Here is a 15,359-nt window from a genome sequence, read left to right as displayed (position 1 = left end):
ATAAGCTGCTATGCATATGAAAGCCCCTATAAAGAAAATGTGGCTTAATTTGAGAACATGTGAACAATAGAGAAAGCTAGTCTTAAAGTCAGCAACATTCTGACATGCAAGTGTTAAATACAGTTCAAATGTCAATATGTTATGTTGTTTTATTATGTACACATGTTTTCAGTTAAAAGAAACATTGCAGGGTTTCTCTGCCCTGAGAAGGTTAAGTTTGACCATTAGATTGCCAACACTGTGTTAGCATTCAGATGCATGATATAAGTTTGCCTCTTAGAAGAAAGTGTCATAATGCATCCAAAATTGGTGGATAACAAGCTTTTCTTCAAGTTTTGGATTGTGACTTCAAATTTCAGAGATTTTTTAACATTGGAAATAAAACATTTCCTGACTTTAGAAGTTGAAAAAGAAACTAATTAAATTGCCAGTAAGGGGTTCCACTCCCTTAAATGTACAGATCCTCTAACTTCAGCAACCAAATCTCCAGCTATGCAAATAGCCACCTGCATTTAATTTAAAATTCTGCTCACCAGTCACTCAGTTGCCCACTAATTTACACTAGTCACTGCTCAGATTTAAATCCATCGCCCGGATCTTCAAATCCCTTCATTGATGACAAGATCATAAAGCATATGAGCAAAATGAGGCAATTTGGCCCACTGAGTCTGCTTTGTCATTTGATCTTGGCTGTGCCTTACAGCCATAGTAATGATATAGCACAGAAGGGGGACATTTGGCCCATTTTGTCCATATCGATTCCAAAATCTTCGGGCACATGGCCCACAGCCCTGCAGCTTACAGCACTTAAAGGTGTCAATCCACATCCTTTTAAAAAAAAGGAGTTTAGGATCTCTGCTTTCACCATCAACTTAGACAGCGAGTTCCAGACACTGACCACCCCCTCCATAAAAAGATCTTCCTCACATCCTCTCTAATCCTGATGCCACTTAACCTCAACACTTGATCCCTCATCTTTGAATTCTCTGCTGAGAAGAACAGATTTCTCATGTCTACTTTCTCTACCTCTCAATATTGTATGCCTCAATTATGTCACCCCTCAGCCTTCTCTGTTCCAAGGAAAACAACTCCAAACTCTCCTCATAGCTATAAGTTTCCAGCTCTGGTAGTGTTCGAGTAACTCTTCTCTGCACTCGCTCCAGAATAATTATGTCCTTCCTATGACCAGAACTGCACACAATTCTCCAGTTATGGCCTCATCAGCATAGTTTACGGTTTCAGCATTATATTCCTACTTTTGTATTCTATATCTCTACCACTGAAGGACAGCATTCCATGTGCCTTCTTTACAACCTTGTCTACATTACAACCTTTCTTTACAACCTTACAACATTATCTTTGTTTCATGTACTGCTACCTTTAGGGACTTGTACACTGGCACACCAAGATCTCTCATTTCATTTACTCCTCTCAGTATATACTCGTTTATTGTGTTTTACTGTTTGACCTGGCTAAATGCATTAGCTCACACTTATCAGGTTGAACTCCACCTACCACTTTCCTGCCACTCCATCAACCCAAGTATTCACTAAATAGCTAATTTCTGTGTCGTCTGTAAATTTCCAAATTGGGCACCCCCACATTCGAGTCCAAACCATTAAATTTATAGAAGAAACAGCAGGGGTCCCAACACTGAGCCCTACGGTACACCACTTGAAACAGCTTTTCATTCACAAGGATAGCCATCAATCATTACCCTTTGTTTCCTGTTACTAAGCCAACTTTGGATCTAATTTGACACATTATCTCGTATCCCAAGGGCTTTTACGTTTTTGACCAAAGTCCATGTAGGATTCTGTGAAATGCCTTGCTAAAATCCATATAGACAAAATCTACTGCACTACCCTCAGTGATGCTCCTTGTCACTCCCTCAAAGAATTCAATCAAATTTGTAAGCTCTTCTCCATGTAACCTTTGCTCCCCTTACTAATCAAGAACTTATCTCTGTATTAAATGATCTCAATGACTTAGCCTCCACATCTGTGGCAATAAGTTCCACAGATTCATCATCCTGAAATAATTTCTCCTCATCTTAGTTCTAAAGGGTCATTCCTTCACTCTGAGACTGTGTCCTTGTGTCTTAGCCTCTCCTACTAGTGGAGACATCTTCACATCCACTCCATCCAAGCCTCTCTGCATTCTGTAATTTTCAATGAGATACCTCCCATCCTTCTAAATTCCACTGAGTACAGACCCAGAGTTCCCAAGGGCGCTCTTCATATGACAAGCCCTTCATCCCCAGTATCATTCTCAGTTAGCTTTCTCTGGAGTCCCTCCAATGTCAGCACATTTTTCCTTAGAAATGGGGCTGAAAAACTGCTCACCATATTCCAAATGTGATGAGTCTAGAGATTTAAACAGCCTCAGCAGTACAGCCCTTATCTTGTATTCCAGCCCTCTCAAAATAAATGCTAATATTGCATTTGTCTTCCTAACTGCCAACTGAACATGCATGTTAACTTTTGGAAAATCCCGAACTAGGACTCGCAAGTTCCTTTGTACTTCAGATTTCTTTATTTAGAAAATAGTTTATGTTTCCATTCTTCTTACCATAGTGCAGAACCACACACTTTCCCACATTGTATTCCATCTGCCATTTCTTTGCCCACTCTCTTAGCCTGCTCTGCTTTCTCAACACTACCTGTCCCTCCACCTATCATTGTGTCACCTGCAAATTTAGCAACAATGCCCTCGGTTCCTTAGACCAGATTAGATTAGATTAGATTACTTAGTATGGAAACAGACCCTTCAGCCCAACAAGTCCACACTGACCCACTGAAGCGTAACCCACCCAGACCCATTTCTCCTACATTTACCTCTTCACCTAACACTACGGGCAATTTAGCATGGCCAATTCACCTAACCTGCACATTATTAATAAAGATGTGACTATTTATGGTCCCAACACTGACATCTACACAACTGGCTGTCATCCTGAAAAAAAACCTCTGCCTTATGCCAGTCAGCCAATCCTCCATCCATGTCAGTACCTTCCTTCTAACCCCATGGGTTCTTATCTTACTTAGCAGTCTCAAGAGTCATTCAGCATGGAAACAGACCCTTCAGTCTAACTAGTCCATTCTGTACATAATCCCAAACTAAACTAGTCCCACTGCCTGCTCCTGGTACATCTCCTTCCAAACCTTTCCTATTCATGGATTTATGCATATGTTTTTTAAATGTTGTAACTGTACCTGCATCCACAACTTTCTCAGAAATTTCATTCCACATGTGAACCACCTTCTGTGGAAAAAAATTGCCTCTTTTTTTTAAAATCTCTCTCCTCTCACCTTAAGATGTGCCCCCTGGTCGTAAAATCCCCTATCTGGGAAAAAAGGTAACTACCATTAACTTCATCGATATCTCTCATTATTTTATAAACTTCTCTCAGATCATCTCTCAACCTTCTATACTCTAATGAAAAACGTCTCAGCCTTTCTATATAACTCAAACCTTCCATATAACTCAAACCTTCCATACCCGGCAACATCCTAGTAAATCTCTTCTGAACCCTCTCCAACTTTCCTTCCTAAAACTGGGCGACCAGAACTGGATACAGTATTCTAGAAGAGGCCTCACCAATCCTGTACAATCTCAATGTGACTACCCAACTTCTATACTCAAAGGACTTAGCAGTGAAGGCAAGCATGCCAAATGCCTTTTTAACCACTCTGTTTATATAGGCCACAAACTTCAAAGAATTATGTACCTGCCACCCCTAGGTCCCTCTGTTCTATAACATTCCCAAGACCCTACCATTAATTGTATAAATCCTATTCTCGTTTGTACCAAAATGCAAAACCTCACATTTATCCAGATTGAACTCCATCTGCCATTTTTCAGCCCATTTGATCAAGATCCCTTTGTAATCTTACAAAAACCTTCTTCACTATCTACAACATCACCAATTTTGTGGTCATCTGCAAGCTTACTAACCATGCTTTCTATATTCTCATTATTTATGTAAATGACAAACAAAAGAGAACCTAGAACCAATCCCTTGGAACACCACTGGTCACAGGCCTCCAGGTCCAAAAGAGGAGGCAGGAAGAACACAGCAAGCCGGGCAGCATCAGGTGGTGGAGAAGTCAACGTTTCGGGTGTAACCCTTCTCCACCTCCTGACGCTGCCTGGCTTGCTGCATTCTTCCAGCCTCCTGCTTGTTTACCTTGGATTCCAGCATCTGCAGTTTTTTTGTCTCCAAAAAGCAACTCTCCACAATCACTTTCTATCTCCTGCTGTTGAGCCAAATATGTAATCAATTGGCAACTCAATCTGAACTTACTTTACTAAATTAGTCTACCATGCAGTATCTTGACAAAGGTTTTACTAAAATCCCAATAAACAATGTCTAATGATCTGTCATCCTTTATCTTTTTGGTAACTTCCTCAAAAACCTCAATCAAGTTTTAGTGACACAAGTTTACTCACACAAAACCATGTTAACTACCCTTAATCAATGTGTGTCTCTCTAAATATCCATAAATCCTATCTTTTATGATTTAACCACAACCAAAGTCAGAATCACAGGTCCTATAGTTCCATAGTTTCGCCTTACAACTTTTCTTAAACAAAAGTACAACATTAGTCACCCTCCAGTCATCACCTGTAGTTATAGATGATTCAATATTTCTGCAAGGGATCTCATAATTCCCTCTCTTATTTCCCACAACATTTTGGAATACATTAGGTCCCGGAGATTCACCTACCTTTATATTCGCTAAGACCTCCCAAACTTCCTTTTCTCCAACGTGAACTGTTTTTAAAACATCAAAGTTTTTATCGCGTTGCATTCTCGAGACGCCATTTCTCGCTCTACAGTAAAAACTGACGTAAATATTCATGTAGTATCTCTTCCACCTCCTGGGGTTCAATACAAAGATGACCTTCTTGACCTTTACACCTCTCTCTGATTACCCTCTTGCTCTTAATGTATTTGTAGAATCTCTTTGGATTATCCTTAACCTTATCTGCCATATCTCATATCTCCTCTTTCCCTTCCCGATTTCAGTCTTAAAAATGCTTTAAGAGATTCAATTGAACCAAGCTGTCTATTTCTAAAATAAGATTCTCTTTTATCTTGACTAGAACATCAATATCTTAATTCATCCATTGTTCCTTAATCGTACCAGCCTTACCCTTCATTCTAACAGAAACAAAATGCTTCTGAACTCTCATCATCATACTCTTAAACACCTCTCACTTGTAGTCTCCTTGTCAAAGGTATTTTGGAAATCCAAATAGCTCACATCCACTGGCTCCCCTTTGTCTATCTTGTTTATTGCTGTTTATTGGGGCAGAAATGACCTAATGGTATTATCACTAAACTATTAATCCAGAGACCCAGGTAATGTCCTGAGGACCTGGATTCAAATCCCACCATAACAGATAGCTGAATTTTAATTTAATTAAAACTCTAGGAATTAGATTCTACTAATGACCATGAAACTGTTTATGATTGTCAGAAAAACCCATCTGGTTCACTAATGTTCTTTAGGAAAGAAATCTGCTGTTCTTACCCAGTCTGGTCTACATGCGACTCCAGACCCACAGCAATGTGGTTGACACTCATGTGTCCTCTGGGCAATAAATACTGGCCTGGCTAGTGACATCCACATCCTAAGAATAAATATATTAAAAAAAATTCTAATAGATTTGTGAGGCATGACCTCCCCATGATGGAGCCATGCTGACTCAATCCTACCTTGCTGTGTACTTCCAATTACTCCACAATATCATCCTTAATAAAGGATTCTAAATTCTTACCAATGTCCTAGGTCAGTCTAACTGGCCGATAATTTCCCATTTCTGCCTCCCACCCTTCTTAAAAACGGGTATTACAGAAGTCATTTTCCAGTCCTCTGGCTCCTTCCCTGACTCCAGTCATTACTGAAAGATTACTACCACTACATCCACAATCTCTTCAGCTATCTCTCCTTTGTCCTATTTTAAATGCTTTTAACCATTTATTTCTTGCTACATCCTTTGGTTTTTCAGTTTAAAGCATGTCTTTAGTACTTACTCATTTAAGCTACACAGAATTGAAGAGAGTCCCATCATGAGGTTTGTAAGAGATAGCGCATTAGCAATATTCTTTCGTGCAAGTTCTTGAAGGTGGATCCGGCCTGCCTGCTCACTAAGAAACAACTTCTTAGCATACTGGAAAATACCTAAAACCAAAAATAGAGTCAATCAGATAATTACAATACTAATTCTATGAGCCACGTCTAGTTGAAACTGGAGTGAAATACTACACTGCTAGAATTATCTTAAGAAGTAGTACAGGTTTGCTCAGGCAGAGTGTAACTTGATGTATCTGAAAACAGTACAGTATGGAAGCAATGCATTTCTGGATTTTGGATCAATGTGGACATTCCTTCCCCATTAAAAAAGGGCTCAAAATAATTGGGTCACTTACCTGGGAGCCAGGTCAGCATTGGGGCCTGTGGGGAGGTGCATGTTGGTGAATATGAATGTTTATTCATTCTGAACTAGAGAGAAGAAATGAATCAGAGGACAGCAAATATGGTTGGTAACGATAGATCTGGGAACTATAGACCAGTGGGTCTAACATTTGTGGTAGCGGAACTATTGAAGAAAGTAGTGAAAGAGAAAATTAATCTCCACTTAGAGAGGCAAGATTTGATTAGGAATAGTTAACATGGCTTCGTCAGAGAAAAGTCGAAAACTATGGTGCTGGAAAAAGCACAGCAGGTCAGGCAGCATCTGAGGAGTGGGAGTGTCGATATTTTGGGCATACGCCCTTCACCAGGAATATTCCTGATGAATCATTTCTGATTTGCTTTATCCAGTGCAACACTTTTCGACTCTGACTTTCCAGCATCTGAAGTACATAGCCAAAGGGGAATTTTTAAAATACTATTTTGGGTCAGAAAAGAGCAATTATATCGTTTTTTTCTTAAATCAGATATTTGTTCGAAGAAACACTAGACCACTATTGGGCTTGAGGGAGAACAATTCAGTAGGGATGTCATGATACAAATTAACACCTTGATAATATCATTACTTTTTTAAAAAAACAAATCAATGTCAGCATTGCAAGATACCACAAAGAACAACCTATAATAACTTTCTAACAACACTAGAATTTAGAACATCTTTCTGAAAAAAATTGTCCTAACAATTTTTAAAAAGTCAATTGTGCAGTGGCTTCTTTGATATGCCAGGATTACATTTAGCTATTGTGATGAATAATTTTCACATTGGAGAAGATAAATTAATTGTTGTGTGTATGCAAGCAGATATCAGTATCTGCAACTTTCAAGACATCCCTACTTTAAGAAGATGTCTAACAACCTCAATAAATCCAACATTAGCATAACATGCCTGTTCAGTGCAGTCAAGCCAAACTTATTTCTATGCTTGTTGATTGTTTTGTCAGCAGAGTCAAAAACCTTGAGTTTTTGGCTATGGGCATTATTTCATGAATCCAGGACTGTTATCAATGTATGAAAGAAGGCTGAAAATGGGCAGTTTGCCTTTGCACTGCATGGGTATCAGATGTAACAAGTACATGTTGTTTTAACTCCTTATATTATTTTTGAAAAAGTAATGCTGTTTGAAAATCAAACTTCAGTTATAGGCGGGAATAATATAGCCAATCTCTTCCAATGATTATTGTGCATAATGAGCTAAAATAGCAAAAAATGTTTGGGGCTCAAATTCTAAGCTTTACAAGGACATCTCAAAAACTTCAGGAATTACAATTAAGTTTATTCTTCATTTAGCGCAATTCAGATGTTTAACCTTCTTCCATTCAGAAAAAAATTAACAAATTGCAAACAGAAGCAGCCAAATTTTATTTTCATTGAAATAACATCTGTATAGCCCTAATTAAATGGATTTTGCATTGTAAGTGATAAACAATTCTGAAATCTTCTCTCATGTTGTATTTAATATTGTTTAACACAACTTATAAAAAGAAAAAAGACTCCTGGCTCCAAACAACTTCCTGTTTCGTGTTTAGTTCTTCTCCAATATCTGCTTCCTAGATCTAATTTATTTTTATTCATTCTAACCAAGTAGTAAAATATTGCAAAGTGGATGCCTCACATTCCAGTCTCCATCAATTGATGGATGAATTACTTTCTTTTACATGGCATGTATTGCTACACAGCATGCATTATCAGAAGTTTCAAGAAATGAGGTAAGTACACTATAATTGAAACATTAACTTTTTTAAAAAAAATAAAAGCTTGTCTGTTTGAACTAAGCATCACTAGAATATTAATGTTGTTTTATTCAAGCTTAGATAAATTTTATTTTCTGAATTAGCTATTATAAACCTTGCCACTTTAGAATCAAAACTTCAAGCAACAATGTTCTGCATCAGGCAATTAGTACAGGATAGGCACATAGGATTTAGGAGCATGGCCATTAGTTGTCTCAAGCACACTATTCTGCCTGCTGTTCATAATCCTTAACTCTTTGGTCTGTAAACCGATCTATCTTACTCTACCTTGACTAAATGTAATGACCTAGTCTCCTCTACATTCTGGAAAGAGAATGCCACTAAAGCCTAACTCTCAAAAGAAATCTAATCTGTCTTAAAAGAAAGAACTCTTATTCCCTACCTCTAGTCTCTCTGACAATAGAAAGCATCCTTTCAATATATCACTGAGACAAGTTCCATCAGGCTCTTACATTTTCCACTAAGATCACCTCTGTTTTCTAAACTCCAATGGATACCGGCTCAGCCTGTCCAATCTTTCCTCAAAATAATCTCTTAATCGCAGAACGAATCATGTGAACTATCTGCAAACTATTTCCAAGGCAATTATAATTTTTCAAAATAAGGATTCCCACATTTTCCTTTTCTTCCAGATGTGGTCTCACCTTAGCCGTGTACACCTACAATAAAATTTCCCTAATCTTGTATTTCATTCTCCTTAAAATGAATGCCAACATCTATTTGCCTTCCTAATCACTTTCTGTACCCACAGGCAAACTATTAGTTTCATGTACTATAATATCCAGATCCCTCTCTACATTCGAGTTCTGTAATCATCTCAATTTAAATATTATTCTACTTATCTGTCCTTTCTGCCAAAATGGAAAAGTTTCCTTTTGCTCACATTGTACTCCATCTGCCAAATCTTTCCCTACTCACTCAATATTTCTGGCCCTTTGTAGTCTCTAGATTGTAAACAGTTGAGACCCAATACCAATTCCTGTGGCACTCATCCCGACTGTTAGCAAATCAGTCCTTTACCGAAAATGTCACCTCTTATGCTGAGTGCTCTTACCTTGCGCAACAATGTGAATCAAATATTTTCCAAAAGTCTAAGTACACCACAGCTACCATTTTCCCTGTATCTACTTTACAAAATACTTGCTCAAAAATGCTAATGAATTAAATAGATACACTTTCCTTTCACAAAGCCATGTTGACTCTGTCAACTAAAATTATGAATTTCTAAGTCTCCTGCTATAACCTCCTTAATAATGGATTCTTATAATTTCTCTACGATAGATGTTAGGATAACTGGCCTACAGTTCCACATTTTCTATCCCCCTCCTTTCTTGAATAGAGGTGCTACATTGGCTATTTTCTAGCCTACCTGGACCCTTCCAGAAACTAAGGCATTTTGCAAAATTGTGACCAATACATAAAGAATAATTTTCTTTAGTAAAAACACAAATTACAACGTAATTATCTGCTAAAGTGATCTTGCTGCTAGAACATGTCAGAAGTGAGAGTCATGTATTTACATTCTAAAAATTTCACAAAAGTAATAAAAAATTTGAGTAAGGGAAGACCTAATTAAAGTTGTGTTAAAATAGCTTTTGTCTATTGATGATAACTCCTTATTCTGCTAAAGTCAAAATAAAATTGGCACTTTTAAATCATAATACATCTATATCCTTAAGTATTACAGCAGGTTAGGATATGATGACCCCCTTCACCACTGACCATGGACAAGAAAGTCTATGATAAACCTAATTATTTTAACAAAAGCTAAAAATAAATTAGTAATAGGAAGAAGATAGTGGAGTATCATTTGAAAGTTGAGAGAGCCTGGAAGTTTTTTTATTTATCCTAGCCAAAACTCTTTTCTCATGATCACTAACCAGTAACAGTGATTGAGAAAAAGCCATGTGTGCATATTTTTCTAAAACAAAACAAAAATAACAATATTTCTTCCACCTCAAATCATCATCTCAGATTGAGTATATTTTTGAAATTAGTTACACATTTATCAATGAATGGAACAAGGGTTAAACTACTCAGATCGAGTTATAAAGGTACTTTTCTCTTTCATAAATCAACTTACCGCACTGAAACTTTAACTATTTCCCCAAGTCTACCAACCATATACTAACAAAAGGATTAAAGAGTTTTCTTGACCTTTCTCCTGTCGCCCATTCCGACCAATAGACAACGACATCATGCTGCTTTCCCACATATCCCAACTTTCAAATGTGCGTGCTTTTTAAATACCTAAATGCTAAGCTTTACGTGGGAGAAAGGCTTAAGGTTCAAGTCCTACTATTGTGTTTTGCACCCTGCACTTCACACGTGTTTTCCAAAGCCAGCCAAGTTCAAGCCTTTTTCGATCTGAAAGAAAACAGCACATCAGAGCAACACAGAAGCCAACAGATATCTGCTATATCAGCATTGTACAGAGAACCCTACTCAAAAGATTAGAGCTTAAAAACTCCTTCATACAAATGGCATCTGTTCAAATTATACTTCCTTTAAATTCAGTAAAAGTTTTTCCAAATATGAAAAATACGTAGTGATTGGCTGTGGAGAAAAGCTTGTTGTAATTCACCTAAACGACAGTAGAATTATATGAGATATTAAACGAATTAGACAACACTAATTCAAATTAGTACAATTATGAAAATAAATTTTGTTTTAAATTACCTACCGTAGGTACCACTTTCTTGTGATTTGAATATGGTTCAAAACTTCATATAAAAATCAAATACCTGCAATCTAAATATTGGCCCCTTTAAGATTTTAATGATTGCCACTCATGTGACCATGCAGTTCTTCCCAGGTCTTTATAAACTGCACTTATGATTTTATTCTTATACCTCATCTTTAGAAAGGAGTGGCAGTAAGTTAATGTAGCAAAAGTACACAAATAACAACAAAAGAAAAAAAGAAATCAGGTTCTACTTTAGGAAGAATTACATTCAAGAAATAGGACAGCACATGGGGCAATAATTCGGTCACCAGAAACAAAGAATGATGGAGACAAATCTAAAGGGTGGTCACTGAACATGTACACACATTTGTTCCTCCACTTATAAATAAATAACTGCAAAGTGAAAGAAAACTGAATTAGAATTGTTGTTTAATACTGATAGTCATTTGGAACACATCAAGAATTAACCAGTTGCTTTGCCTGGTAAACACATGATTGAAGTACAGTAGTCTTTGCTTCTGTAAATGGGCTAATAATCAGAGGCCTGGACTAGGCCTCTACAGACTTGTGTTTGGATCTCGACAACCAAGCTGGTGTCTATAATTTCGATTCATTTAATTAAGTCTAGAACTGAAAAGCTTGTAACAGCAATTGTGATCATGAAACTACTGGATTGATTTAAGATTCACAATGCATGAAATTGGACATGGGTGTGATTCCTTAACCTTCTAAATTCTAAAGAATACAGGCCTAATTTGTATAATCATTCCTCATTACCCAAAACCAGGTTTCACTGTTGTAAACCTACATAGAGACATACAAGAGGGTGAGATAGGGTGGACAGGGAGAGCCTTTTTCCAACTATGGGAACGGCAAACATGAGGGGACACAACTTTAAAGTGAGGGGAGATAGATATAAGACAGACGTCAGAGGTAGTTTCTTTACTCAGAGAGTAGTAAGGGTATGGAATGCTTTGCCTGCAACGGTAGTAGATTCGCCAAGTTTAAGTGCATTAAAGTCGTCATTGGACATGCATATGGACGTACATGGAATAGTGTAGGTGGGATGGGCTTCAGATTAGTATGACAGGACGGCGCAACATCGAGGGCCGAAGGGCCTGTACTGCGCTGTAATGTTCTATTGTAATGTCTCAATATATCAGCCCTACAGTGTGGTACCAGATATGTTCACCATACTCCAAGTGGAATCTAACCAGCGTTTTGTATAATTGTAGCATAACTTCTGCATCTTTACACTTCAGTCCTCTAGTTATAAAGGCCGGCATTTCATTAGTTTTGTTGACTATTTTCTGTACCTGTTCATGACATCTATGCACCTGAACCCCCAAGTCTCTCTGGACATCCAATGTATTTAACTTCATACCACCTAGAAAATACCATGATCTATCCTTTTGTATCCAAGATGGATAACCCCATACTTGCTTGCATTGAACGCCATCTGACATGGTTCTGCCTGTGCACTCAACATAAAATTACAAATTGATAAATGGTCATTATTTACAATGCCACTTTATGTCATCAGCAAATTTGGATACATGACTTTCTATGCCATTGCCCAAGTCATTAATTAATGTGAATTATTGAGGCCCTAACACAAATCCTTGTGGGATACGACTGGTCACATATTGCATACTTGTGTGCCAACCCTTTTCCAAACATTGTCACCAGCCACTTAACCACTATGAAATCGCTCTCAATTTTCATTTCCCTCAAGGGAACAGCCTCATCTTTGCCAATGTACCCACATAAATTAAGTCTTATACCTGGAATCATTCTTGTCAATCTTTCTACACACTCTGAAAAGACTTCATTATGAAGTGTGATGCTCATTATTGCAACAAAACTCAAACTGAGAATTGAATAAGCAACAACTCAACTTAAATCATCACTCAATTGAAAATGAATGAACTTGATAAATAAGGATGAATTGGGGCTCTTGATACACACTAATAGAGTCCCTACTTTTGAGCCAGGGGGGGACCAGGTTCAAGCGAGAAGTATGGCATCTCTGTACAGGTTGATATGAAAGCCTCTTTTACACTGCTGCAACCATGTTGAAGCAAGACATTCTAAAAGGACACTAGTGGTAGTAGGAATGGGGTATCCACATAGGAATTAGGTAGGTTATGGAAAATTAACGGTAGCAGAATTTAACAAGAAATTAGAAAATGGGTAGTGATGTAATGATGATTGGCAAGCTGACAACCAGCTCTGCCAATGCTAGAATGGGTAACAATGACATCCATTTCTGTCCCATAAGTGAAGCATGTATTAAAGCAGCAGCCTCAGCACTATGGAAGGGGAGAACCAAACTGAAGGAGTTCACTGATGGGTACATACAGGTTTGGATGTTGATTTTATATCCTAAAACTTTTGACAGAGATTCAAGGTTATAACAGTAGAATGAAACAGATAAGCTCAGTGTAGGAGTAATATTTACAAGGACCAGTGTGACAGCATTTTGGAGAAGTGATCAGTTTAAAAATTACAATAGTGTTGAGATGGCTAAGCTGGCAAAGATGTCACTTTTTCAGAGGGGTGCAGGGATGGGGAAATGACAGAAAGGAATTTGTTTTTCTTATTTATGAATTCACACTAAATAGGCATTGCCTGCTAGGCCAGAATTTATTGTCCATCTTTAAATGCCCTTTAAGGTGATGGTGAACTGAAGCACTCCAGCCTCTTTGTCCACACTGCCATTAGGAAAGGAGTTCCAGGATCTCAATGTTGTTCCTTCACAGAAGCTACATAGTCATTCCAAGAGGGTTAATATTGCTTCTGGGGTAAGTTGAAAAAGGTGGTGCTCCCAACAATGGTTGCTGTAGTCCTTCTAGGAGGTAGAGGTCATGGCTTGGAAGGGGCTGTCAAAAGCAGAATAGACTTGATGGCCGACTGGCCTAATTCTGCTCCTAAATCTTATTGTCTTCTGTTCAGTACCATTTGCAACTCCTCAGACACTGAAGCAGTTCACATCCAAATGCAAGATGACCTGGGAAATAGACATATTTGGGCTGACAAATGCCAGGCAATGACCAACTGCAACAAGGAAACATCTAAACATTACCTCTTGACATTCATTGTAGACAAGTAGGAGGCTGAAAAAACACAGCAAGCCAGGCAGCATCAGGCGGTGGAGATGTCAACGTTTCAGGGGTAACCCTTCTTCAGGACTGGAGAGTAGATGTAGGGAGAGTTGCAGATAATGGGGGTGGGGAGGGCAAGGTGGTGAAGTGGGGGTAGATGAACACAGGTAGCAGGTATGACCTGTTTGGTCAATGGGAGGAATCCAATTGGTGGCTAGAAGGAAGGATCGATAGAGGAATGGAAAGGAAGGGGAGGGGCTGGGAAGGGAGTCAGGTAACAGGAAGGGAGGTTATTTGAAATTGGAGAACTCAGTGTCGACTGCCTAAGCGGAAGATGAGATATTGTTCCTATAGTATGCAGTCTGATTCATTGAGGCACTGGAGGAGGCCAAGGATGGCCATGTCAAAAAGGGAGTGGGAAGGGAAATTAAAATGGGTGGTGACTGGGAGGTCAGGTTGGCCTCTGTGTGCCTGGCTGAGATGCTTGGCAAAATGTTCCCTTCTTTTACATTTGGTCTCCTCAATGTAGAGCTGAAAATGTGTTGCTGGAAAAGCGCAGCAGGTCAGGCAGCATCCAAGGAGCAGGAGAATCGACGTGAAAGGCTCATGCCCGAAATGTCGATTCTCCTGCTCCTTGAATGCTGCCTGACCTGCTACGCTTTTCCAGCAACACATTTTCAGCTCTGATCTCCAGCATCTGCAGTCCTCAATTCCTCCTCAATGTAGAGAAGACGACATTGGGAGCACCGGATACTGTAAACTAGGTTGGAAGAGAAGTAGGTGAACCTCTGTCTCACCTGGAAGGGCTATTTGGAGCCATGGATAGAGGTGAAGGGGTGATGGGCTGCCAGGTTTTGAATCTTTTCCTCTTATATGGGAAGGTACCTTGGGGTTTGGGGGGTTGGTGGGGAGAATGGCATGAACTAAGGGAACTGTCCTTGCGGTAGGCAGAGAGGGGTCGGGAGGGGAAAATGTTCTTGGTGATGTGGTCTTGTTGAGTTGTGGAAGTGTTTAAGGGTGATATGTAGAATGTGGAGACTGGTGGGATGGTAGGTGAGGACAAGGAAGACCCAGTCTCTATTGCCAAGATTAGAGTCGTGCTGAAAAAGCAAAGCAGGTCAGGCAGCATCCAAGGAGCAGGAACCTTGATGTATCGGGCAGGAGCCCTTCATTCCTGATGAAAGGCTCCTGCCTGAAATATCGATTTGGGACGGGGGGACAGGTTCAGAGCAGTGGAATGGGGAATTGAGGTGGTGTGGTGGATGACATGGAGGGAAAAGCACATTGTTCAATATAGGTGGACATCTGGAATGCGTGGGAGTGAAATGTCTCCTCA

General features: G+C 38.9%; 1 protein-coding gene across 6 annotated transcripts in view; it reads right to left on the bottom strand.

Moving 5' to 3' along the window:
- Positions 1 to 15,359, bottom strand: part of tmem269 (transmembrane protein 269) — an 85,646-nt gene that overhangs the window by 21,601 nt on the left and 48,686 nt on the right. For 5 of the 6 annotated variants that reach the window (XM_043675515.1, XM_043675519.1, XM_043675516.1 and 2 more), the window contains exon 3: positions 6,044 to 6,191. In XM_043675515.1, coding sequence (XP_043531450.1) covers positions 6,044 to 6,191 — 148 coding nt within the window. Of the gene's footprint in view, positions 1 to 6,043; positions 6,192 to 10,483; positions 10,601 to 15,359 lie in introns of all 6 variants that reach the window. The other variant, XM_043675520.1, reaches the window with a different exon arrangement.

Source organism: Chiloscyllium plagiosum, chromosome 34 (assembly GCF_004010195.1).
Source record: "Chiloscyllium plagiosum isolate BGI_BamShark_2017 chromosome 34, ASM401019v2, whole genome shotgun sequence".
NCBI lineage: Eukaryota > Metazoa > Chordata > Chondrichthyes > Orectolobiformes > Hemiscylliidae > Chiloscyllium > Chiloscyllium plagiosum.
Note: the sequence above shows the minus strand (reverse complement) of the source record. Positions and strands in the feature narration are given on the sequence as shown.